This window comes from Komagataella phaffii, chromosome 1 (genome assembly GCF_000027005.1).
Source record: "Komagataella phaffii GS115 chromosome 1, complete sequence".
In the NCBI taxonomy this organism is placed as follows: domain Eukaryota; kingdom Fungi; phylum Ascomycota; class Pichiomycetes; order Pichiales; family Pichiaceae; genus Komagataella; species Komagataella phaffii.
Genome location: NC_012963.1, coordinates 603,001 through 627,488, shown reverse-complemented (window position 1 = coordinate 627,488; position 24,488 = coordinate 603,001). Strand labels below are relative to the sequence as shown.

The window sequence follows — 24,488 nt, the reverse complement described above, 5'->3', positions numbered from 1 at the left end:
AAAAAAAAAAGAAAAAAGACATTACATTCGTTCATTATCTCTGTAAAATAAAATTCACCACATTCCATCGTCATCATCACTATTATAGTTCTTCATTGTTTCAACCTCTGCTTTTCTCTTTCTAAGCATTGAAACCACGTACTTTTCCTGCAAATTTTCAACATACTCTAGAGATTCTTTTTCCATAGCCGTGCTTATTGAGAAAGATTTGACCAGGTCCAAAACTTGTTCGTAAAATCCCATGCTGATCATTTTCCGACTTAACTTGTTCAGTGCAGTGGTTAGTAAGATAATGCTTCGTCTGTGTGCCTCTGAGTTGAATCCGAATTTAGTTGATATGGCTTTCGCATGTAACTCGACCAGGAGCTGCTTCAAATTATTGATTCGACCCTGCTTATGCAAAAAATTGATCCGTTGAAGATACAGAGAAAAATTGGGTCGAGAGAAGGAGTTCATAAGATCCCAAAGATCATCAAAAAGCCTGTTTACCTGAATCTTACCATCCGCAAGTGTAACTAGTGACTCTTGGGAATGAATCTCAGCACATTTGAATAAGCTGGTCCAAAAAGACATATTTCTTCCGATGCTCATATCTGGGTAACTTGTAAGGAAATGGTTGACATAATCTAGTGACATCATAAACTCACCATTCAGGGTGGATGATTCCACTATAGCCTTAAGAGTGTGTAAATCTGGATAGAAATGAGATCTAATGTCCACTGGTTTGTGCTCCTCATTCAGAGAAATACCCCATATCGATCGTATATAGGTTTGAAGCATTTCAGGGTTTCTCATAGCAGCGATTGATCTTAGAAGAATATTATGTGTTTCCAAAGTGGGAGTAATATCGTTCTCCTGTAAAAGAGAAGTAATATTCTCAATAGAGTCTAGCTTCTTGGGCGAACGGGAAATAAAAGATACTAGGCATTTGTCTCTCAGTAAGTGCCTATTAGATTCTTGGCCAAAACTCCATCTATATGGCAAAGCGTCAGTAAAAAGAGCCAGTTTGGTATTCAGGAGATCCACTGTCCATACCAGAAAACCTTTGGAAATTTCGGATTCAATTTTCTCTAACATATCGTAGGCCTGCTTATACTCATGATTGGCAACTATTAACCTCAAAGCTGAGTATGCTCCGACTTCATTTAATAACCGAGACGACAATAGCATATCTGTGATAGTTTCTATTTTTTCCAAAATGATTTTCTTTTCCGTTAAGAGTCTTCTTTCTTATTGAGGACATTTGGTGATTATATCCTTGTGGAAGACTCTCAAATTTCAAAAGTAATCTGTACTGGTACTGACAAAGGTTATCCAGAATCCGAGACATTTCAACAACAGAGATTCCAGGCTTCAAAACATCCATTTTATCACCAATATCTAGTAATGCTTGCAACAATTCTGGATACTTCTTCTGTGTAACCAAATCTCTTATAAACTGAACAGCTTTCTGTACGTTGTCGTCAGTAGTTGGATCAACCTCAGTGGTGACCTGGCCTATCGGTTTTCCAAAAGACTTGTTTATCACGTCCGAAAGCTCCCATTTTTGCAGATGCGCAACTTTAAAAGGCCTGGCTTGAACATTTGCATCTCTTGTTGTGTGTTCTTTGAGAAAATATTCATCGATCTGGGTGCTTCCAACGACAGAAGATACTCTTCTGAGACCAGAAAGTCCCCAGCCATGCTTCCTAATTACAAAATATTTGTAGGAAGATCCCTGATTAGGACAAAGTTGTCTTCTCATGAGTTCAACTGAAACTGGGGCTCAAACGGATTATGAAAGGGGTGATTAAAGGTTTTCCTAGCCTTACTTTCCAAATGTCGACCGAGACGAACATTTAAAATCCTAACATCAGAAATTTCTATCCTTAATCTCATTGATGGTTAGTACACTTCGCAGAGTCTCCACATTTGCAGACCCTCCTGGATAACCAAAGCTTATCTAACAGCGGCATTGGACCTTTGAAAAGACCCTCATGTTTGGAGAAGTGGGTTCTTTCTTGACGCCAATCAAAAAACAGTTGACGTATGTGAATGCTGACTCTGGAACCAATTATCGAAAGACGACGAGCTTTCCGGTCTTTGAGGAAGGGGATACCTTCAACGAATATATCCGAAAGCATAAAACATGGACTGCAGAAAAGTTATATCAGGCGGAAGAGCCTACTCAACCCCAATTACCACTCCAAGAAGTCACTGGCTCGTTGCAGTTTTTATCTTATTTGTATATTCCTTCAATTTTAGGAGAATGCCTTCCTGTCTGTCTTATCTACCACAGTAGTGTTAACGTTGGAGGCACGATTTACTATTTTGGGGGACTAAGGTTAATGACAGATGAGGAGAGAGATGAATATATTGAAGACATCACTAATAACTACTTAGTAGCTTTGAGCCATGTGTCTGTTGATTTCAATTATGACCTACCACTTCCATTGAATGGTCAAATCTTGAAAAGTTTATTTCTCGTACCCAATGAAGACGTTTACGCTTATGACACGATTACAAAAACTTACTACAAAAAACAACTTCAAGAGACTTATCGTCTAGATGGGCTGGGAACGTCGATGAAAGCAGAGCTAGCTAAAACTGCGAATTGTACTGCCACCTCTGGTGGCTCTTTACTGTTCAGAAGTGAAATGCTTCCTCCCTTATGTTGCCCAGTTACTAATAGCCTCTCCGATAGATACGTAATTATCGCTGGAGGTTTTGAAATTCTGACACAAGTCAACAAGAAAAGAAGCCATGTGCAAGTGACTAAGACGATGAAGGTTCATGATTCCATATGGATATTTGATTCACTTGCGTGTATATTTCGCAAGCACAATATGGTGCTACATCCCACGGTATCTTTAAATGTTCCTGACTCATACCCACGTTTTGGCCATCAAATGGTGGTTCACAAGTACTCAACTAGTTCGGACCCAAAATATTTCAAGTCTTTCTCTGATAGAAGAACCGACAAGCAACAGTGTATAATTTATGCCATGGGTGGGTACAATATGGATTCCAATAATAGATTCATTGCCTCAAACGACCTATGGAGACTTGACATGATTGACCTATGGAAGGGAAAGAATGGATTTATTGTTTACTCAAAGGACATTGTGGCCTATCCTATAGGTGGACTGGAAACCGTAATTAATGTTACAAATAAGTCCCAATGTACCACTTCTTCTTGCTGGCCCTCACCCAGGGCATTTTTTGGCTTTGCGATGGTGGATAACCAAGATATGCTGGAAAGCGACAAAAGCAGTGATCCATCAACCTGCGAATCGTCTGTAACACCAAGAGCTGGGACTCCAAGTCCTCAAGATGACACATCCTCGATCACATTGCCCACTCAGTTCAAGTCAATACTTGAAAGAAAGCTCTTAGTAGTTCATGGAGGTTCAAGAATAGTCTATAAAACAGTAAAGACAAATGATGCAGCGGGATCGGATGGCGTAGAAACATTTCAAAAGCATGAGATATTAGGTGATTTTTGGTGCTTTAATATGGCAGAAGAAAAATGGATACCAATCGATACGTACCTACAAAGTACAAATAATGAAACACCAATGGCTATTTCGCCAACCCTTATCCCTAGATGCGGCCACAGTCTGATATATTTAGCGGGTTCTTTGATGATTGCCGGAGGTGTACATATGTTTTCATCCCCTTCAAAGTCTTTTGTGTTTTCCAATGATGATGGAGATATTTTACCCAATCAGGAATCTATGTTCGAATCAGAAGAATGGAAACGAATATTCAAAGCTGAAAACGTTTACTTGGATAATTTGAGCACCAGTTCGTTCCCTTATAGATTTTTTCAATTGAACTTGAAAACTCAAGTATGGAAAATTTCACCAATATTCATTCCTTTGAGTTTGCAGTCCAAGGGAATCGTAACTACCATTGGAAGTACGTATACGAAAGTGAATTCAGTCATTTATGTATCAGGTGGTGAAATGAGACTGCTTGATGTTGATATCTCACGTAAATGGCTTCAAAATTTCGATCAAGGTTTATATGGGGGCAAAGCCAATTCGTCGGCAATTTCTATGAATGGCTGTGTCCTAGCTCTCACGATACCACTATCTGCTTCTGATCAGTTTGATTCAAATTAGGGATATAATTTCAGGATTACGTTAAGAGCTTATGCAGCTCATTTTGTAACATTGTATCAATGATGGAATCGAACATGGATAAAATTTGAGTCTGTTTGTGATTACAAGATCCTTCTGTCTCTTGTTTTTGCCACTTGTCATCAGTGAAATCGTTTAGTTCAGACCAATGAGTGAATTGAGCTAAAAATTGTTTCAAGTCATGACCATGAAGTCTTTCTTTTACTTCCAGCACCTGCTTTAAATATGCTAATGCTAACTGATCCTGAAGAAACTTATCGTAAAGCCGGCGACATATTATCTTATTTATCTCGATGTAGTTGTCCTTGCTGAGTGTGTTGGAGTCATAAAGATTTCGTAATCTAGGCTTTATAAATAGTTTCTGGATGACTATCTTTTGGTCTAGTGAGAGGGTCTCAGTCTTTGGAATATTCAGTTTGAGTGTCGGATCGTGAGACTGAAGAGCTTCTACTGTCAATTTTTGAGTTGAATTTGTGAAGCTTGGGTGTCTACTGTTGCCCCTAGTCTCCAAAAGAAGATCGCTGATAAGGGAGCTGGATGGTTTGAGTATTTGTGTAGACTGATGAGAGCTAGATCGTTCCACCACGTTCTTCTTTATCCCTGACGCCCTTCTAGGCTTTTTTAACTTTCTTCCAAGTTCATGTGTGTTTTTCAATGGTACAACGTTATTTTCAGTGGAGAATTCTGAACTCTGTGAGTTCTGTGTCCCTGACTTTAATGCTTCGTCTAACAACTTCCAAGATTCCTCTTCGCCACTGCTTTGGGTATTACTCTCTTGCAATTGCGATTCAAGCAGTTTTTCTCTATGCTGATCAACTATCATAGTATAATCTGAATCGGTCATTAAGTGCGCTCGTTGAGCCGGCCTGTTGGAATGACTACGATAAATGGAATTGGTCCGTCTGGTATTGACAATAGATGTGACTCTCCTCCTACCTTCTCCCACAGGGGTTGCAGATATCAAATTCCTGTTGCTAGCTTCACCCAGATGATTCTGAAACATTCCGCATAATGGACAGCACCATTCTGAATCTAACTCATCTCCTATCCCAATACAGTTGAAATGAAAAGAACCCCCACATGACTCGCAATAAATCAACGACGTTGAAGGATCTTCGCATAGAGCACAGAGATTCGTGTAACTTATTAATCTTTCCCTGGTCTCCTCTAGTGTTTCGTCCACCAAATGCAACTCTAAACTGCGATTTTTAACAGAGATCACTTCCTCACCTATCCTTATCTGAGAATAATCTCGTCTGCACTTGGGGCAAGTATTCGCCCTCTTGGTCCACTCTTTTATGCACTCATTATGATAGTAATGCAGACAAGGTTCGGTGAAGGCCTCTTTGTCTACCAGAACCTCCAAACATATGGAACAAACCTCTTCCATCGTCGTTACTACGCTTTGATAGGCAAAGTCAGTAGTTCGCTTGCCTTCTAAAGAACCGTGGTATAAAAGTAGTACTTTGTCCAGAATAGGAAATAGAGGGATAATATATTACCTTGTTGGGACCTGCCTATAAATGATACATAAATAGCGCTTCTGGATAAGGTACTATTGTCTACACAGGATGGTTCTAGTGGGCTCTATTGAACCCAGCTTATGCAATTCTTTCATAGAATAAGACGTAAACATCTCTTGAGCTCAGCATATTAATTCCCAAGTTTAAATCTCCATGACTGATTCCAGGCCTGACAGATTCATCATCAAAGTAACACCAGTATGGGTTATGTAAATGCCCAGACTTATTGACTACCGCGGTGTAATGCCCAGACTTCAACGAACCAAAATGATTAATTAAAGAGCATAATTTGTATCTTGCCACATTCATAGACCCATCCTCTTTGTGGATGGGTATTTCTAATATCAGCGGATAAGCTATTGTGACATCTAACTTGCATGCTTGAGGAGAGAAACCATTAAATCGGGATAGGTGAATTACCAGATATTGAGGTAACGATATAAATGATAGGGCTTTCTGACTGGTTTTCACTAAATTGGCCTTGGAGTGGTTAGAATTGGGTGAGTGCTTTTCTTTGCTTCCCAACATCTTGAATAATTTTCTTGATCGTTTCTTTTCCTCATCGTTGAAGACACTATTGTTCATTTGGCTCATTTCTTCCTTACGTCTTTTTTCCCTCTTTTCACACTCAGGACATGACCATGCATTGTCCCCCCTTAATACTTCGGGCTGGATGAAGTGATTGATGCAATCGTTCACTGCTACCATATTATGATGGGAAGGTGGAATAGGCAAAGACAAGATTTGGAACTGAGTAAATGAGCCTGATTGATTCCCACATTGATTGCAAATCAGGGTACTCTTTAGCTGGCCTTGAAACATGGTAGAAATTGGAGAAACACCTTCCTTCTCTGTCAGTTCAGAAAACCATTTTCGATATTGTTTATCATCAAGTTGCGGTGCAGTACTATGGGGAAAATCTAATTTCACTATCGATGGATAGTTTAACTCTTCGTGGATCTTATCCAGGATGAACATGAGAAATTCCTGAGTATCTTGCTGTTCTTGTGGGATTCTCAAATCAGGTCTATAGTAGTTACAAACGCTCAGGAATCGGGTTGGAGATATAGACATTCCTCCATTCGCTGTCATACTTCGAAAAAGGCCAGCAACTGACAGAGCTAATGTGTTGGTTGGCGACCTCGTCAAGTAACGGGTAAATTGGTCAGTGAGGAATATCTTCTTAAACTCTCCAAAGCTAAAAAGGCATTGAACCATACTGTTAATATAGCAGGTACTACCAAAGTTTTTCAGCCCACAAATGGATAATTCTTCATAAACAGGTTTTCTGGTTTGAGTTACCTGAGCCTGGTCAATAGGGGGAGGGATAGTTGACAGTGCATGAGATGGATGTAATACCTGCTTTGCCCTATACTGAGGTATGGTGTGATTGTACTGATCACCATTATTGAAGGGAGTAGTTGAAGTTCGATCATTGTGAGAAAACAGTTTAGGAGGCGTATTTTGTCTGGGTCTATGGGGCGATGAATTTATCTGTGTTTCTGCTCTCGGCAAGTATGATGTAGTTTGAGTAAGGGGCTTCAAGTAGTCGGTATTAGGAATTGGAGGAGGAGCAGATTCTGGCAATTTTCTGGGCCCTTTCAGTTTTCTGTCAGCGTAGAAGACTTTCATGGGCTCCGTAGAATAGTACTTTAACCATTCATCCATTCCACCTTGCAAGAATATCGGTAAATCAGACAACATTTTGGAAGTATTCAGGCTTGTTAACATATTGTATAACCTGGTCATGTCGTTTGAAGGTACCTTCGAGTCTTTATCGAAATATATTATGGTTGAAAATTGATCCCTTGTACTGAAAAGCTGATAAAAAGTTGGATTTGTCATTTGCAGTAGCTTTTCAATCTGCTGATCACTGGTTGAACTTCTAAGGACATGTGCTTCGATATTGACAATATTCTGGTATCTTATTCGTGATTTTTCGAAGTCGACGCTAGATCTCAAATCCAACAACAAAATCTTCTTTGATTGAACTGAGGGAGAAAAAAGAATTCCGTTCAAAGTAGCCACATCAATATGAGGCACAAATTCATCCATACTAGAATTGGTTTCGGTAACCTTTGAGGGCGATTGAAGAGTACTTTCAACCTCAGGTGAATTTGGCACGCCGCCTCCATTTGTATCCACATATTGGTAAATGTCTAGTACGTCTCCTGTATCAGCTTCGGCGGAAGAAATGCTTTTTGTGTCCAAACGTTCCCTGGATTTTAGATCTGTTGGGGCTTGGAATTCAGTCACTGTGTATGTATAATCAGGAGGTGCCTGATCCCCTTTGAACGTAGGTGCTTGAGTAGAATTCTGTGATTCCCCCTGTGAGCTGTATTCTGACAAATTAACGTTAGCAGTAGACCTTTTGATGGGAGACAATGATCTTGGCTTAGGGACTCTATCCAGTTGTTGGTCAGCTGAAAAGCTTTCGTTCATGGCAACAACTTTGCCGTCCATGTTGCCATCCTGGATTTTTAGATCGTTGACTACTTTCCTCATTAGCTCTGTATTTAAAGACTCCTCATACAGTCTTTTGAGAGTATTAAACAACTCCACATCATCATTCTTCCACATTGAACAATCCGAGCCAATACCTGGAATAATAATGGTCAATATGATATATCCTTTCAAATACATAGCCACACCAGTCTCATTATGGTGGGATTTATAAGATTGATAACTCTTTTCATAGCAATGTTCGCTCATGTCAATCAAATCTATGACCTTGTGATACCTGGAATTAGAGAATCTAGGATTGATCTTAGTTGATGCTTTGGTTGCCAAAGAGAGAGTGGACCTGTCTCTTTGGATGGTAGCCTCAAGATTTTTCAATTCATTCAACGCTACTTGTCTGTAGTATATCTCCAACTGACTTTGAGTGTCATGAAGCGGTGTTTTTGTGCCGTTCATTTTTGTCGACATTGGAGTCTCCACTAACATCTAATCTTGGAGTTCGGAGCTTCAAATTGCTGATCCCCTGATCTTAAACGACAGGCGTATTGATCAAAATAAGCGTAAAAATGTTCGTTAGATGCAAAAGATTTCCGGATGGAATCGCAGGTGGTGAGGGTCTAAAAATGGGTTTTATTCAAAGATGGATAATTCTTTCCCTTTGATCTTGATGAGGCTGTGAGGTCTGTCCTTTCCCCGATCTGGTAGGAGAAGAGTTCGGCGCGCATGACAAACAGAGCGGGATGGGAAAATAGCTTCCATGAAAATCGTGTACCATACGAATATTTAGTATGTATGTACTTCAAAGACAAGAGCCAAATTAAAACTATCAAGTTTTCTCACGACTTACAAGCATTTCGGGCTTGTGATTTTGGACTCATGTCATTAGTAGCCAAATTTCCTGACTCCGATTATTAGTATAAACTATGGAGGAAGCTAAGTTGAAACCAGCTAGCCGACAGCAGTTTGATCCTTTAACTGTAACTCAATCACTTGGATATCAAACGTTTCGAAGAGAGGCAAGGCGTCCTTGGACCAAGGATGAAGATGAGCACTTGAAACGCCTAGTAATAGAACAATATATGGACAGTCATAATGATGACAATTACAAAACAAAACCTATCCCTCTTACTAGCATCAATTGGGATACGGTAGCTGAAAAGTTACCCGAAAGGAAAGCTTTTGACTGTAAGAAGAGATGGGCAAATTCTATTGATCCTACAGTCAAGAAGGGGAAATGGACTAAAGAAGAGGATACTCTACTCTTGGAAGCCTTCCAAACCTATGGAACCTCATGGCAGAAAGTCTCTACGTGGTTGGTTGGTAGAACTAAAGACCAATGTGCCAAAAGATATGTGGAAGTTCTAGATCCAAATAAAGATCGATTTAAACCGTGGAATAAAGAGGAAGATTTAGAACTGATAAGATTGGTTCAATCTGTTGGCACAAAGTGGAGAACTATTTCCATGAACCTTCCTGGTAGGCCCAGTTTAACATGTAGAAACAGATGGAGAAAACTGGTTACTACGATGGTACGAGGTAAAGCAGATCCAGATATTCACAAAGAAATGGAAAAAGTTCAAAAGAAGAAGGAAGTTTTAGGTTCCACCATCAAATCTCCCGAAGGCATAGATTCAGATAAAACACCTAATCCAAAGGCCGTCCAAAGCGCCAAGAATGTTTCCCACCCACAAAGCACTAGTAGCGCTAGCCCGCCACAACCTCTTCAAAAGGCCAGCCCTAATTTAGTTCATTCCCACACTGAGTGGACGTTCAATACAACGGGTGTTGAAGGTCAGATTCTATCCACTGGTTCTATCAATTCCAAGGAGGAGGTGGACCGGCTAGTTGAACAGGCTAAGAAATATAATATCGCCATCACTATTCATCAGCATGTACATCATCATTACGGTAATCCAAATTCCCAGAAATCAGTTTTAGATCCGGAGACGCAATTAAACAGACATCAACATTTCAACTACTTGGGAAGTTTGAAAAATGTTCCCAGATTGACATCAACATCTCGGAATTCATCTTCGACCAACTTGAATCAAATAGATCCGCATTCGAATAAAGTGTCGGGTAAAGAAAGTGATTTAATAAGATTATTGAATCAACCCCCAGAAACCTCTCAATCGCCTTCAAACTTTAATTCAAGGTATTGGGATTTTGGATCATCCAGTAAAAGACAAAGGGTACATAATCCAGAAGATTTAAAAAATGACACCACAACTCAAAACTATAGAGCAATTCCCACTAATACTTTTCACCCACATTTTGCTCCAGATGACATAGAAGAGGATATTGACTTTTGGGACTCGTTGGGAAAGCTCGCTGATGTGAATCCAGTCAATACATCCGCCTCTACTCCGCCCGTATCGCAACACCATCCCCTTCATTATGATAATAGCCAAAGTAAAACCCAAGTGGCTACACACTACACAAATTTCCATCCTACCCATCAGCAGGAAGTTAATGAACCCAGGAGTACTGCCCCTTTTGGTCCATTATACGGAAGAGAATACGAAGAAGACGAAGATTATGAACAAGAAATCAGAAAAGATGAACCAAAAGTTATGGATAGAGCTCATCAAGATGAGGAGGATATTCCAAATGATGCCAGTAGTTTTGGAGTATACTACAACGTATTTCCGACTAAGCAGTTGACGAATGGCATTGCTACAGAGCAGGCTCGCAAGAATAGCCATAAAACAGATTCCAATTCTGAAAAAAGTGTGAGTCATGATGACGCATTCGGTTTTTTTCCTTTCAATCCATCCTAACATATTTGTTTCTATTCAAATCACAGTGACACCATTCCATGTGTCCTTATTGTAGATACAGGAGTATTTTCTAATATATCCTTGAGATTTGAGATAAGTCAGTGTAGATTCATCAGTGCCGTGACATCCATCTATAATCAGTAATTCAATCACTAGTTTGGGTGCTTTCTGGTTAGTCTTTTTTAACTGCTGTCTTTTGGATACTTGAAATAAATTGTAAAGACCAGTGTTACTTATTTTGTTAAATGAGAGATCCAACACTTCCCACTTCAACTGTGGTAAAGCGTATTGTTCCAAACGAGTAAGAATAGTCTCTCCAAAGCATTTCAGTGTGTAATCATTAAACGTTGAAATCTGATTGAGATACAATTTCTTTAAGTATGGAACATGAAAAAATATGTTGACATCAAAATGATTTGATCGGGAATCGAATACGTCACTAGTGAAAAATACATTGAAACAGTTACCGATGGACAATGAAGTTAATGTGTGCGAACAGTGGAAAATTAAATTCGATAATTCTCTTGTTGATATTGAAGACCCGTACAAGTCTAAATGCGTTAGTTGTTTCAGAGCATCATATGCTAAAAGTGAGGGGGTAGGAGATTGAACGTTCACGGCTGGAATTGAGCATTCTCTCATCACTAGAACTTTCAAAGGGCAGGAATGAAAATTTACTGGAGCTATCAGAGGTTCATTGGTATCGGGAGAGTTGTTGACTAGATCGTTATACTGTAAAACTTCTTGGTAGTTTGAAATGTTTCTTAAAAGCCATGCAAAGTTCATCCCCTTGTTGAATTGAAGATTGAGAGTTACAAGATTGGAAAGTGATTTGAAAAACTGGCCCAGCCATGGTTCGTCTATCACAGGTGAAAAGTCAATGCCAGTTAATGTCAGGGAAGTGAGATTGCTGAGCATATTTCTCTGGATTGCTAAAGAAAATGGAATGTGTTTAGTTATGCTATTGTAAGAAGGTAATGCAATCACCGATAAAGTGTTCAACGAGCTCGTGGCAGCAGAGGACTCTATCTGTTCAGTGAATGGTGCCAAATATCTATCACCTGGAACTCTTTTGTAGTCACTAATTGAGTATTCTAGAGTTTCAAGGCCAGAAAACTGTTGTATTAAGAAAGATTCATAGTTCCTTGTTAGAGGAACTGAAAGCTTCAAATGAACAATACTGGAAAATAATCTTGTTCCATTCTTTGAAGACAATCGGCAAATAAGTAAATCTCGTAGAGTTAAATCCTGCAAATAAATCTCTAACTCATTTATCAGCAATGGTTTAGAGGAGAGCGTGTTCAAAGAGGATCTTTCATCAGATCTTTTTGGTTTGAGATGGAGATACTCAATCTCTTTGCTACTTGAAGATTTCATAGTTTTAATCAAAAAATTCAAACAATTGTTTAACGCCTTGTTGGACAGTTGGGATTTCAACTGAAGTTTTCGAAACAGTTCCGGTGATGAGGATATAATTGAGTTCCATTTTGTTGAGACCAATAAACAGGCATACATGTCTGAGAAATTCAACAGGCGAAAGATCAGCTTCACTAGCTCTATCGGCAAAAAAATGGAAGGATCTATTGTTCTTGGAGTGACTAATCTTAGTTTCTTTGTACAAGGCACTGGTGCGTCAAACTTTAAAACTTTGAAGTGTAGCTGATTTTTCTTGTCCAATTTGATTTTCAGTGCATTTTTCAGTTCCTTTAATTGTTCCAAAAGAACCTTGGAATATCTAAATTGATTATCCTGATCTCTTCTAGTTTCTATTATGGAGATCCCTTCTCTTGCTGTAGACAAAGCCTCACTGATCTTCCCTTGTAGGTCTAAAATTTTGCAAGTTCTCAAATAACCCTTGCAGTTGTGGCACTCTCTCTTGATCATTTTAAGACCATCTTTCAAGGCCATATTCAATTGATCTAGCTTTTCCAAACAGGCTGCCCTACAATCTAACAGAGATATCAGTTGAGATACACAGCTGGCGGCCAACTCGGGATCATTCTCAATGAAATTGATAGTAGAAGTAAATGCCTTGTAGCAGCGCCTATACTCTTTTTGTTTGAAAAGCTCAATACCTGTCTTGAGTCCCTGATCAACCAATTGACGGTCCATTTGCTGCCTCCTTCAGGGCCCCACGATAGTATACTCTTTGCCAGTTCAATGCACAGGCATGTAAAAACGCGCTACCATCAGATACCACCGATACCGCCCCAAATGGCCCAACTCGGTAATATCTGGGGAGGCTATCTTAGACTAAAAAGATTAAAAAAATACCCGGGAACCACAACTAAAATGGTGTCACCCTCTTGCAAACTTATATAACCTCTTCATGTCGTTTGGGAACCACTATTACTTCCCCGTTTCAACTACATCGTTTCCAAAGTGGATAGACCGTATAATGACATCAAATATAAATGGTTCTCTGCCTCAAAGCGCTAATGTGGTGGTTATTGGTTCTGGATTTGCTGGAACCGCTGTTTCTTACTATTTACAGAATGAAATTGCTGGTGACCAATCGATTGTGATGCTAGAAGCAAGAGCAGCCGTCTCTGGAGCCACTTCCCGAAATTCTGGACTTATAAAACCTGAGTACCATAGAAATCATGGTGAATATGTTGACAAGTTTGGGTCGAAAGTTGCGGGGCAATTGGTCAATTTTGAGGTTGACAACATGAAGGAGCTGGCTAGAATTCTAACTCTTGATTCCGATCTTAATGAAAAGGCAGACTTCCAAGAGCGGATACATCTTGATGCTTACTCTAACCCTCGTTCGTCGGAGACTGCCATCAATGATTTCTATGCTTTTATGGAAAATGAAGAAGTCTCCGTAGACCTGAAAAGAAAAGTGCAAATATTATTTGGGGATTTGGCCAAGCAACTGAGTAATGTGCCTACTACCCCTTTTGTCATTCATTATCCTAATGGATCTGTTAATTCGTATGATTTCGTCACTGCTATGTTAACCAGAGCTATTCAAAAAGGCCTAGCCCTATATACCAATACTCTAGTGGAAGAAGTGCAGCAATTGGATTCTGGTGTATGGAAAGTATCTACTTCTAGAGGTGAATTATTTGCGGACAAAGTGGTTTTTACCACCAACGCCTACACACAAGGACTCCTGCCTGAGTTTTCGAAATCAATTATACCTATACGAGGCGTTTCATCACAAGTTAACGTTCGTAATACGGGTAATGAGCACTCTCTGTCCATTGGCTCCGACATTTATGTTCCACAATCCAAGAATCTGCTCTACAGTTCACTGGGTGAGCTGGAAAAGCAGACCAATTTCATGGCTAATTACAACACTGTGGACGATTCAACTGTATCGTCCCAATCGTTAGAATATTTGCAAAAAAATTTAGGTAAAGTGAACTCACTTGCTACTGCCACTGCTACTTCATCATCGTCTGGAATCATGGCCTACACTGATGATCATTTTCCTTACGTTGGGCAATTGAGCGAGCTGGGAAAACTAAATGCATATATTTTGGCTGGTTGCAACTGTTCGGGTCTTTCCAGAATGCTCCTTTGTGCTAAAGAACTTGCCAAGTCCGTTGCATTGGGGTCGGAGTTAAGCGACAGAGTCCCAGCTCCCTACAAGGTAACTAGGGAAAGAATGGGACTCGTTGACAAATTGATGCAATCGGTATTGAATGAAAGAGAAATTAGAGAGACTAGAGCAAGACTCTAGATTCGGAAAAGCGAAAATCTTTATATCGGTATATCTAACCTATTTTAAGTCGAATGAACATCAACTCTCTCAACCTTATCGCCAGATCTAACAGTAGCTTGTAGTAGACCATCTACAGTAATTCTGACAATGACCTCTAACTTGCCATTGGCAGTCTCACCTTTGAAAGGTATCTGAGCAAGCAGTTGTCCAGGAACATACACAACTTTCTTCAACACTTCAGGCTCTTCATCACTGTATTCCTCCTCGCCTTCTTCAGGTTCAACAGTCGATTCTTCGATGGTCCTCTCACCTTCATACAGTTCGATCAAAACATCTCCTGGGGTATCAAATGTTAAGGATCTCTTGATTGGGTAGGCAGTTTCTCTAGATATTATTTGGATGAATTCACCATCAGCATTCTTGAGACCAATTGGCTTGGCAATGTGTTCAAGGTTAACTACAACGGGTTGCAATGATTGGTTAATCTCATCCTCGTCATAGGATTCAATCAGAGCGGCTTGCAACGCAGCACCACGACAGATTAACTCACTTGGGTCAAGAGCCTTGGAGTCTAAAGCTGGGGACACAACGACAGTTGATTCTGGGAAGATGAATTGAACATTAGAAGCCAATCTGGGAGTATTAGAAGTACCTCCAACAAGTAGCACTTCGTCGATATCTAAAGTTTCCAATCCAGCTTTACGGACAGTTTCCTCAACGAAAGCAGCCATCTTGGAAAAGATATCCCTAGCAACGACTTCATAACGCAGTCTGTTGATAGATGAGTGGAAGTCAAAGCCATCGGATAAAGAGTCGATAGAAATAGTGGAACTTTGCACGTTGGACAGAGTCTTCTTGGTGGTGATACATTCACTCTTCAGCTTAGCTAGGGAACGTTGAGTCTTTCTTGGGTTAGCTTTGTATTTCTTCTCAAACTCTTTGGCAAAGAATTCTGAAAGAGCAGCGTCCAGTTGGTCACCTCCAAGTTCAAAGTTGTGCTCCGTGGCCAATATAGTGAAGATTCCTCCTCTTGCAGTGATTACAGCAGCATCAGATCTGACACCACCAAAATCAGCCACGACGTATATTCTATCCTCTTCCAATTTGTTATTGGCGGTCAGATGAGCCAACAAAGCAGCAGAAGGCTCGTTGATGAACTGTAGAACATTTAATCCTGCCTCCTTGGTGGCGCTCTTTAGTGCCTTTTTCTGCTCATCTGAAAAGTTGGTAGGGGTGGTTAAAACGACACCTTCAACTTTGTTTCCTATGTAGTCCTCAGCAGCAGCCTTGATTTGCTGAAAGTGTCTCTTGATGACCTCATCTACAGTGATCTTGGTCGTTTTACCATCCTCTTCGATTTCGTAACCAACCTTGCCATCAACGTTAATTGCCTTGGCAGAGTTTACAATTTCGGGAAGAACGGCCTTGTCAAAGGAGACGCCAGCAAAGTCTCTAAAGTTTATGATAGTATTTTGTGGGTTTCTAATCAATTGAGCTAAAGCCTGACCACCATGGTACTCATCTGTTCCAACGTAAGAGAGAGCAGATGGAATGGCCCTTTCACCGTCGGGACTTGCGATGACGTCGACTTTACCATCACCTTTTGTGACGGCAATAGAAGTAGATGTGTTACCAAAATGTAGACCGATAAAGGACATTAGCTGTGATATGAGTTACTAAGGCAGAGTTGAGGTTAGTTCTTGAAGCAAAAATTTTTTTCAGAATGAAGGTACATTTTCGATGTTGGATGTCGAGACTCTAGATCTCAAATCAGCATGTGTGAGACACCAGCAACGAAGGTTTTTCCAAACAAGAAGTGATATATTCGTGGTTGATATACACGTTTTCAGTCTCAATTTCATAGTTGCTAAGTTTGGCCGGGCTTTTCAGATAAGGAAAGTTTCTGGGCTGATTACACTCTCATCCCAATGAGGTGCTCAGCAGTGTATCTAACGGAAACTACTTTCTGACTTGGAGGTAAGCTGAACAGTTTCTAATGTGACTATATGTATCTTCGAAGGATGTTAAACCGCCTCAATTAAATATATTAAGATATAATTAAAATGTTATGTGTACTCAAGGTCCGCTTCCTTTGTTGTGAAGAATCAATTAAACATAATTTACATCCTTTATACCTGACGGAACTGAAAAATTGCTCTCGTTTGATATCAATTACACTCGTTAAATCTTACCAACAAGCTGCTATTGTCTTTTGCATTCCAACCGTCTGTTAAACATCCAAAAAGACATGGCCAAACATTCTTAGGTTATAGTATAGAAAAGCGCGATTCTTTTACAAGATGATGCGGTGGCTCAATGGTAGAGCTTTCGACTCCAGTTGATAACAGTGCAATCGAAGGGCTGCAGGTTCAATTCCTGTCCGTGTCATACTTTAACTTTTTGGCATGTTGTTTAATTATACTTTTTTCCAACGATCTGCCCCCGAACCACCGAGCAAAGAAGAGGTACATAGCGTATGACCTCGTTACTACTTCCAAGAGTCTTACTCACCCTTTTGTTTCCCTGGTTCTCCCCATTCTGCCTATCCCTAGCGTTGTACTTAAAGAGGTTTCGAGCCCCGATTATTCAGACACGAGTACATTTCAAAATTGTCGAGCATTAACCAACATTTTCCTTTCCTATAATCAGTTTGTTAGGGACAGCATGGCAGTTCTAGCTTCTTCGATCACCACTAGGGATGGAAAGACTATCATCTCTAGGCAATTCAAAGATCTGTCCAAAGACCGGATTACCGCTTTGTTGGCTGAATTTCCGTCACTTTTGTCGGAGAATTCAAAATACCAGCACACATCTATAGAATACGAAGGAGTGAGATTCATTTACCAGCCATTGGAAAACGTTTACGTGGTATTGATTACCAACCGTCAATCAAATGTTCTGCAGGATATTGATACATTACATATTTTGAGTCAATCATTGTCAGCACTCTTGAGATCAGTAGAGGAGAAGGAAGTGCTGGACAATTGTTTCGAGATTATAAGCGCTTTTGATGAGGTGATCAATCTTGGGTACAAGGAAAATCTATCCTTGAACCAGGTTCGTGCATTCTTGGAGATGGATTCCCATGAAGAGAAGATTCAGGAAATAATCGAAAGAAACAAAGAGTTGGAAGCCGCTGAGGAGAGAAAGAGACGCGCCAAAGAAATCCAACGCAAGGAACTTGCAAGAAGAAATAGGGAAGATTATGCAAACATGATACCCCAACAGCATTCTAGTGCATTTGATCAACAGCCTCAACAACCTATCTATTCAAACTTTGAGGCTCCTTCTGCTCCTTCCGAGTATGAATCCTATAACCCAACCACTCCTTCCACTAGATCAGCACCACCAAGAGGAAAGGGATTGAAATTGGGTAAGAAATCCGGTAGTTCTGAGGCGCAACAGCCTTTGCTTGTTCCTCAAAGACACTTAGAGAGTCAGTTCAATAGTCACCAACAGCAGACCCCACTACAACAAAATCATCCCCACCAACAACCTCAGCGATATCAACAGTCACCACCACAACAAGCTCATCGTTCTCCTGTTCCAGAATCCGTTTCTTCGATCCCACCAGCCCATAATGTTGTCTCCCCACACACGGGCCAAAATGTTCAAAGGCAGATACCTCATGAAGCAAGTACAACTAGGTCCCCAGTATCGCGTCCACAAGTTGGAAAACCTATCAACAATGGTATTATGGTCACCATCATTGAGAAAGTTTCTGGTAAAGTAAATAGAGACGGGACTGTTTTGTCCAGCGAGCTTAAAGGGGATCTACAGCTGAGAATTAATGAAAGTTCTTTAGCTCATGGCGTGATCCATTTGGGATTGGCAAAGCAGCCAAACACCCAATTCAAGACTCATCCAAATGTTGATAAAAATCTATTCAACGCCGAGTCCAAGATTGGTTTGAAAGATCCCAGGAAGTCTTTTCCCGCCAATGATCAGTCCTTGGGAGTACTGAGATGGAGAAGCGTCGGTAGCGGTTTGTTACCTCTCAACGTTTCATCATGGATTAATAGCAATGATGATGGTAGTGTCTCGGTGACAATAGAGTATGAGGTCAATGAAAAATTAGCTTTCAACGAATACTCTATTGATGATGCCGAGCTAGTTATACCATTATCAGGTCTTTCTTTCAGTATTGATAACCCAGAGAATGTTTCAGTTGACAACAAGGGGGATTCTACCTCTGTGTTTTTGACGAGATTAAACGAACATCCCTCAGGATCCTTCGAATTTGAAGTTTCCAACGTCGATGAAGAGAACGTCTTCCCGATCCATGTCAATATTGACCTGCAAAACAACTTCGACAACCTGAGTGATGTTAAGGTTAATAGTATCAACAGTCTTGACTTGGAGACATTAAACGAGGAGCTGCCATATGACTTGTACTACAACCTGGCCACAGAATCATTTACTATCGAATAAGTATTTAGACTCAAATAAAAAGAGTGTTTAACGGATATTACTGCGGAGCCTAACTCCAGCCAGCTAATCAATTAGTTGAGAGAACCCAGTGGCCTTCTTCCTCATTCGCAGCCAAAACATAATCAGTGTCGAAGCGTTGATTCGCGCATGTATCAAAAGGAACACCTCTCATCTCTTATCGCTGCCATCTCTCTCCAAGTATAATAGTCATTATGGACTACGTAAAGAAAGCGATATGGGGTCCAGACCCCAAGGAGCAGGTAAGTTACTATTGTTTTCTTAAATCAGGCCTTAGATGCTAACTTTACTATAGGTACGGAAGTGCCAGCAGCTGGTAAGAAAGAATAAACGTCAGTTGGACAGATATATCAATGACTTGAGGATGGTGCAGAAGAAAACCCAGTCGATGATTAAAAAGGCCGCTAAATCTGGAGACAAAAATGCCGTTAGACTGTATGCCAGAGAGTTGGTTAACATTAATAAACAGAGTGATAGGTTACACGTTAATAGAGCCACGATAGATAGTATTGGAATGAAGCTGCAGGAACAACAACAAATGCTCAAAATCCAAGGAAGTTTATCCAAAAGTACCGAAATTATGAGGGAGGTGAACTCTTTGGTAAGCTTGCCACAGCTGAGAAACTCTGCTCAAGAGTTAGAAAGAGAACTGATGAAGAGTGGTATCATAAACGAAATGGTGGATGACCTGGTGGATGAAGTCGATGAGGACGAGGAACTCATGGAAGAGGAAGAAGTGCAGGCGATCAATGAGATTATCGAGCAGTACACTAGTGATGCTGTCGGTAAGCTACCAGAGACTGGTGGAACTCCAATCGAAGTTGCGTCCCCCAAAGTTCCTGAGAAGGAGGAAGAGGAAGTCTCAGAAGATAACGAGGAGGTGCTCAATGCTATGAGGGAAAGACTGAAAGCTTTACAGGATTAGTTAAGTATTAATTATGCATGATTCAATTTTTTTTTTGTATTGATCCGTTACCTATACTACTACTTTTCCAATTATTTAATCCAAATCTATTCTTGCTTTTCCCCCGGTTTGTGTTTATTAATTCGTTCTAGCTTGTGAATCAAATGGGTCTTTTGTTCAATTTGCTTGTTAAGATTCCATTGGTCTGCCCTATCAAGAGTGTCACTACAGAACTTGATCACTTTGGTGACCATGTCGAGCGATTCCTGAGCTAAAACAAGAACACGACCGTTGGGGTCAGATAATAGAGATCTTTCAGTTGTGTTTGCTGTGGCAGGGGAGTCGCCAGCGCCTTCACCTTCCACAAGAGGTAAAACTGAGTTTGCCCAGTTATCAGGCAGTTTTAAGAGTACTTCTCGTACATTTGACCGTGCAGGTTCAGGTAATGCAGACCCACTAAACTTGGATACAACATTAACTATTCTTTTGACAGTGGTAACAATGTCATTTTTCACCTGGTTCAGCGGCTGGTTGTTGAAGTGTTGGTCCAACTTATGGTTGACTTGGTTCAAATTGGGAGATGCCAACCCTGTGCTGGTTGCATCTTCATAGACGGTTTGGACACTCGTAATGGAAGAGGACCTTGATCTATTAGATTCACTGTCTTTCCCTGAGGGTGCATCTGGAACAATGGTTTCCGTTTCAGTGTCGTCGTCACCGTCTCCTCGCTGCTGCCGACGTAACTCTACGATCAATTTTTCAATACGTTGATTCAGTTGCCTGTTCCCCAGTTTTAAAAAGTTAATTAACATTTGCAATTTTTGTCTGCTTTCCAGGTTGAAATTAATCATTCCAATGTCTTTGAGATCTTGAAGGTGTCGTAATCTGGAATTGTCACGAATGTACGATGGAGCCGACCTTTCTTCAGGTTTCGAATCGTTGGTAGTTGTCTTTTGACGTTTGGTTGTAACCACTTCTTTTTTGGAAGATTCGCCTTTGATATAGTTTCCTGCTATGACTAGATTTCGTTGCCACATATAGTTGATACCAGTAGAAATAATAGGGTATGAAGTAACTTTGTCGATCAGCTTGGTGGTGGTGGAATCCACTTTGCCCATCGGGGGCAATTGTGCGGAGTCTAGATCCTGTTCTACTCCTACTGATGGAGAAGTGGACCCATTATTTCGAAGTTGGTTGAGAGCTTCTATGGCAATAACTTCTCTGTTTTCGTCACCATCAGTTGAGTATTCCCCTGTAAGTTTTCGTTTACTCATGGACGCTGCTAGATAGAATTATGAGCAACACAATAATCGGGGGCAAAAGCGTTCGATAGAGGGGGATAATTTGGTTTTATGTTGGACTCAACAGATTGCAGATAAGCGGAGGAATGACTATCAGAGAAAGCTTAATAGAAGAGAGGAGCCAACAAAAAATTCTTTCGCACGTGAAATGATATTGGTGTAAGGATGTTTGTTTCACATGGACGATTGGAGAGAGGAGAAAAAGCTGGAAGAAGAAAGAGGAGTAGCAATTTCATGCTCGAGGTAATCAAGCAGGTGTCATCAACAGTGGAATGTTACACAGTGCTAATATGCTGGGTAGAAAGCTTCGAGGTTTCATTTAAAGTTTAGGCCGGCCAGTGGAAGTTGAAAGTGTTTAAATCTCTAACATGTGAAGAACGCTCTCACAATCAGATGTTGCACAAGAATCTGAGTTCTGAGTTCGCGCATATGAAAAAGATCAAAAAAAAAATAAAAAAGTTCCACTCGATCTTGATCACTACCTCCAGTTCCCTATGAAGCATCCTTTCCAATTGATATTGGCCAATAGAGAAGGATCACTACTATTTGCGTCTACCAAGAATGTGGTGCAAGTTTTTTCTACGGAGAATGGGCAACTCATTGCGAAATGGATAGACCCAATAGATACATTTCACACCTTGAAGAAACAACAGAAAGAGAAGATCCAAGCTTTGAAAGAAAAAACAGAAGGTCCTGTAAAGATTCCTAAGATTCCCGTGCCAGGAAAAGGTGCCCCTCCTATTTTCAATTATATTCGTAACATGCATCTGACCGGAGACGAGTCAAAATTGATTGTCACCACTGATTCAGATAAGGCCGTAGTGATATTGGAATTGAACCTTGACAATTCAGATTTTGAAAGTAGAATTGTTGTATTGTCAAGACAAGCATTTGCAAAAAGGCCATGTGCCATCTCTATCAAAGAAGATGATTCCAGACTTGTCGTAGCTGATAAGTTTGGCGACGTGTACGATGTCTCACTGGATAAGAACTTCTTAACATTAGAACAACAAGCTCCAAAAAAGTCGATTCTGGGACATGTTTCAATGTTGACCAATGTTATATTTGCCAAGAATCATATTATAACTTCTGACAGAGACGAACATATTAGAGTTACCCAGTATCCCAAGACCTATATCATCGAACGGTACCTCTTTGGACATTCCCAATTTGTTTCATGCTTGAAGCTTTGCCCATGGAATGAAGACATACTGATATCTGGTGGTGGTGACGATTTCATTAATATTTGGAATTGGACTACGGGGGATCTCTTATTTCATTTGGACCTAACATCGTATGTACAGCCATTGATAACGGATCGTCACCTGGCTCCTATGAGATTTCAAAATAAGGAAGGCAATTTAACAGAGACTAACGTGTCCGAATTGCTTGTTCATGACCACAAACTGTTTGTCTTGATTGAATGTACATCTGCCGTTTTGATATTTGACTTCCAATCTACTGATAATCTACCACTCTTACACGTCATAAAGACACAATCGCCGGTTGTTCACATTTCTATCGCCTTGTCAAAACTGTATGTCGCTTTGGAGGACTATACAATTGACGGATTTGAAATTTTTGACACTAACACTTTTCAACCAGTCCTTGAGGATGTATCAAAAAATATATATTCCAACAGCACAGTGGAATTTGAATCTACAACCGAGCAGTATCCTCTTTACCACGTTGCACAACTACGTAAACGTGGAGAACATTAAACACTTACATTTACAATCTACTAATTATTATAGTGTAACACAAGAATTTGTATATTTATATTATACTTTATTAATTAAAATAACTACTTCGACATCTGAACGCGAACAAATTTTCCTTCCTCCCAGCTTCTTCAATGACCAAAGGCAATCAAAACCCGGCTTTCAAGGCCTTGGGATTGCCCAGATTGAGGCTACCATCCCGAAATTGGTGTATTTTTTGGTCTATTTTGGGTGGTACGATTGGTTCTATCGTGTATGACAAATATCAACAAAAACATATCAGAACCTTGCAGATGGCCAAGCTTGACCACCTCAGCCATGCGCAAGTTCCTTTCAATATGATGCCCCGTAAAATAACGGTGTTCATTGCTCCTCCGCCATCAGACTATTTGGAAGAGACTTTGAGAGTTTTCAGAAAGTATGTCAAGCCTTTGCTCAATTCTGCTGGTTTGGACTTCGAGATATACACCGAAGAAAGACAGGGCGACATTAGGTTCAAAGTGGCTGAAGATATCAGAACTTTAAGAAGAGAGGCTTTGAATCCAAACGCGGACGACAATAAATCTGAGCATTCAATTTGGAACAAGGTTTCCTCAAAACTTTCCAAGAGTCAGAATACTCAAGAAGACGAGCCTTTGGTCAAGATGAGTGAAAAAATTTCAGTGAAGGATATCATTGGTATCACACTGTATAATAAAAATGACGAAGTTGTCAGAGAAGATCAATTGGTGCGATCTCCTGAAGATGCTGGAGGTGTGATTTGTATTGGAAGAGGTGCTTTCAAGGAATTCATGAATGGCATTCATGAGGGTTTACTGGGTCCATTAGAGGAGCCAGTGAGGGATGAGCCGGTGGTACTAGATTCGAACGAATTGAAGGGTGAAAAGTCTTCAATAGTTGCCCAAGAAAGTGAGTTTATTAATGAAGAACAATCCAGGGATACCTCTGGTGAGTCGCTAATAGATCCATCCAACGAACTAAAAGTCATACCTACTGCAACGTCCGATGAACCAACTAAAGAAGGTGAAGAAGACGATGAAAAACCGAAAAACAAGGGGCCCTTGCCCTTCATTTACCCAGAGGATTATGCTAATGCCCAACTGGCTCCAGAGTTGGATCTCTCTAGACCAATTTTAGACAAGAATGGCGTGCCCATTATATATCACCAACCTGTTCTCGTCCTGAGACAGTTCAACCTCCCCGGGTTCATAAGAACGCCTGAAAGATTGTGGAGATTTTTCACAAAGAGATCTCAGGCAGAGTATTACTGTTCCAAAACAGAGAATCTTGTTCTCAGTAGAAAGCATCCAATGACAATTAAAGACCAAGAGTTGGCAGTAGAAGAGGAACGTGACTGGCCTAAGAAATGGGTGAAAAGTGCCAAAGAGCGTAATAGTGAATGGGTCAGACCATTCGAATTCGACGATAGGGTTATTCGTCACATGTGGGTTGTTAATGACGACGTCCATGATGAGGACACTCTGCCCTCCGTTAACTGATCACCACGTCCATGATATATACTTGTAGATATAAATCAATCCATGATAAATTAA

General features: G+C 40.4%; 13 protein-coding genes across 13 annotated transcripts; 7 read left to right on the top strand and 6 right to left on the bottom strand.

Moving 5' to 3' along the window:
• Positions 1–54: 54 nt before the first annotated feature.
• Positions 55–1,744, bottom strand: PAS_chr1-1_0043 (Hypothetical protein; the record flags this gene model as incomplete). Its single annotated transcript, XM_002489637.1, has 2 exons — positions 55–1,172; positions 1,306–1,744. 2 exons carry the CDS (start codon positions 1,742–1,744, stop codon positions 55–57), a joined length of 1,557 nt encoding a protein of 518 aa, XP_002489682.1.
• Positions 1,745–1,976: 232 nt separating this feature from the next.
• Positions 1,977–4,106, top strand: PAS_chr1-1_0042 (Multistep regulator of cAMP-PKA signaling; the record flags this gene model as incomplete). The annotated part of the gene is made up of 1 exon (XM_002489636.1): positions 1,977–4,106. One exon carries the CDS (start codon positions 1,977–1,979, stop codon positions 4,104–4,106), a length of 2,130 nt encoding a protein of 709 aa, XP_002489681.1.
• Positions 4,107–4,122: 16 nt separating this feature from the next.
• Positions 4,123–5,514, bottom strand: PAS_chr1-1_0041 (Hypothetical protein; the record flags this gene model as incomplete). The annotated part of the gene is made up of 1 exon (XM_002489635.1): positions 4,123–5,514. One exon carries the CDS (start codon positions 5,512–5,514, stop codon positions 4,123–4,125), a length of 1,392 nt encoding a protein of 463 aa, XP_002489680.1.
• Positions 5,515–5,725: 211 nt separating this feature from the next.
• Positions 5,726–8,593, bottom strand: PAS_chr1-1_0040 (Ubiquitin carboxyl-terminal hydrolase; the record flags this gene model as incomplete). The annotated part of the gene is made up of 1 exon (XM_002489634.1): positions 5,726–8,593. One exon carries the CDS (start codon positions 8,591–8,593, stop codon positions 5,726–5,728), a length of 2,868 nt encoding a protein of 955 aa, XP_002489679.1.
• Positions 8,594–9,030: 437 nt separating this feature from the next.
• On the top strand, positions 9,031–10,887 carry PAS_chr1-1_0039 (Myb-related transcription factor; the record flags this gene model as incomplete). Its single annotated transcript, XM_002489633.1, has 1 exon — positions 9,031–10,887. One exon carries the CDS (start codon positions 9,031–9,033, stop codon positions 10,885–10,887), a length of 1,857 nt encoding a protein of 618 aa, XP_002489678.1.
• A 15-nt stretch (positions 10,888–10,902) lies between these two features.
• On the bottom strand, positions 10,903–12,999 carry PAS_chr1-1_0038 (Origin-binding F-box protein that forms an SCF ubiquitin ligase complex with Skp1p and Cdc53p; the record flags this gene model as incomplete). Its single annotated transcript, XM_002489632.1, has 1 exon — positions 10,903–12,999. The coding sequence occupies one exon, from the start codon at positions 12,997–12,999 to the stop codon at positions 10,903–10,905; it is 2,097 nt and encodes a 698-aa protein (XP_002489677.1).
• Positions 13,000–13,216: 217 nt separating this feature from the next.
• PAS_chr1-1_0037 (Hypothetical protein) lies at positions 13,217–14,578 on the top strand (the record flags this gene model as incomplete). Its single annotated transcript, XM_002489631.1, has 1 exon — positions 13,217–14,578. One exon carries the CDS (start codon positions 13,217–13,219, stop codon positions 14,576–14,578), a length of 1,362 nt encoding a protein of 453 aa, XP_002489676.1.
• Positions 14,579–14,622: 44 nt separating this feature from the next.
• On the bottom strand, positions 14,623–16,218 carry PAS_chr1-1_0036 (Hsp70 protein that interacts with Zuo1p (a DnaJ homolog) to form a ribosome-associated complex; the record flags this gene model as incomplete). Its single annotated transcript, XM_002489630.1, has 1 exon — positions 14,623–16,218. The coding sequence occupies one exon, from the start codon at positions 16,216–16,218 to the stop codon at positions 14,623–14,625; it is 1,596 nt and encodes a 531-aa protein (XP_002489675.1).
• A 658-nt stretch (positions 16,219–16,876) lies between these two features.
• PAS_chr1-1_0035 (Delta subunit of the coatomer complex (COPI), which coats Golgi-derived transport vesicles) lies at positions 16,877–18,991 on the top strand (the record flags this gene model as incomplete). Its single annotated transcript, XM_002489629.1, has 1 exon — positions 16,877–18,991. One exon carries the CDS (start codon positions 16,877–16,879, stop codon positions 18,989–18,991), a length of 2,115 nt encoding a protein of 704 aa, XP_002489674.1.
• Positions 18,992–19,203: 212 nt separating this feature from the next.
• Positions 19,204–19,934, top strand: PAS_chr1-1_0034 (vacuolar sorting protein; the record flags this gene model as incomplete). Its single annotated transcript, XM_002489628.1, has 2 exons — positions 19,204–19,251; positions 19,305–19,934. The coding sequence occupies 2 exons, from the start codon at positions 19,204–19,206 to the stop codon at positions 19,932–19,934; spliced, it is 678 nt and encodes a 225-aa protein (XP_002489673.1).
• Positions 19,935–20,020: 86 nt separating this feature from the next.
• Positions 20,021–21,187, bottom strand: PAS_chr1-1_0033 (Hypothetical protein; the record flags this gene model as incomplete). The annotated part of the gene is made up of 1 exon (XM_002489627.1): positions 20,021–21,187. One exon carries the CDS (start codon positions 21,185–21,187, stop codon positions 20,021–20,023), a length of 1,167 nt encoding a protein of 388 aa, XP_002489672.1.
• A 521-nt stretch (positions 21,188–21,708) lies between these two features.
• PAS_chr1-1_0467 (uncharacterized protein) lies at positions 21,709–22,935 on the top strand (the record flags this gene model as incomplete). Its single annotated transcript, XM_002489626.1, has 1 exon — positions 21,709–22,935. One exon carries the CDS (start codon positions 21,709–21,711, stop codon positions 22,933–22,935), a length of 1,227 nt encoding a protein of 408 aa, XP_002489671.1.
• A 134-nt stretch (positions 22,936–23,069) lies between these two features.
• PAS_chr1-1_0032 (Component of the mitochondrial Tim54p-Tim22p complex) lies at positions 23,070–24,434 on the top strand (the record flags this gene model as incomplete). Its single annotated transcript, XM_002489625.1, has 1 exon — positions 23,070–24,434. One exon carries the CDS (start codon positions 23,070–23,072, stop codon positions 24,432–24,434), a length of 1,365 nt encoding a protein of 454 aa, XP_002489670.1.
• Positions 24,435–24,488: the final 54 nt, after the last annotated feature.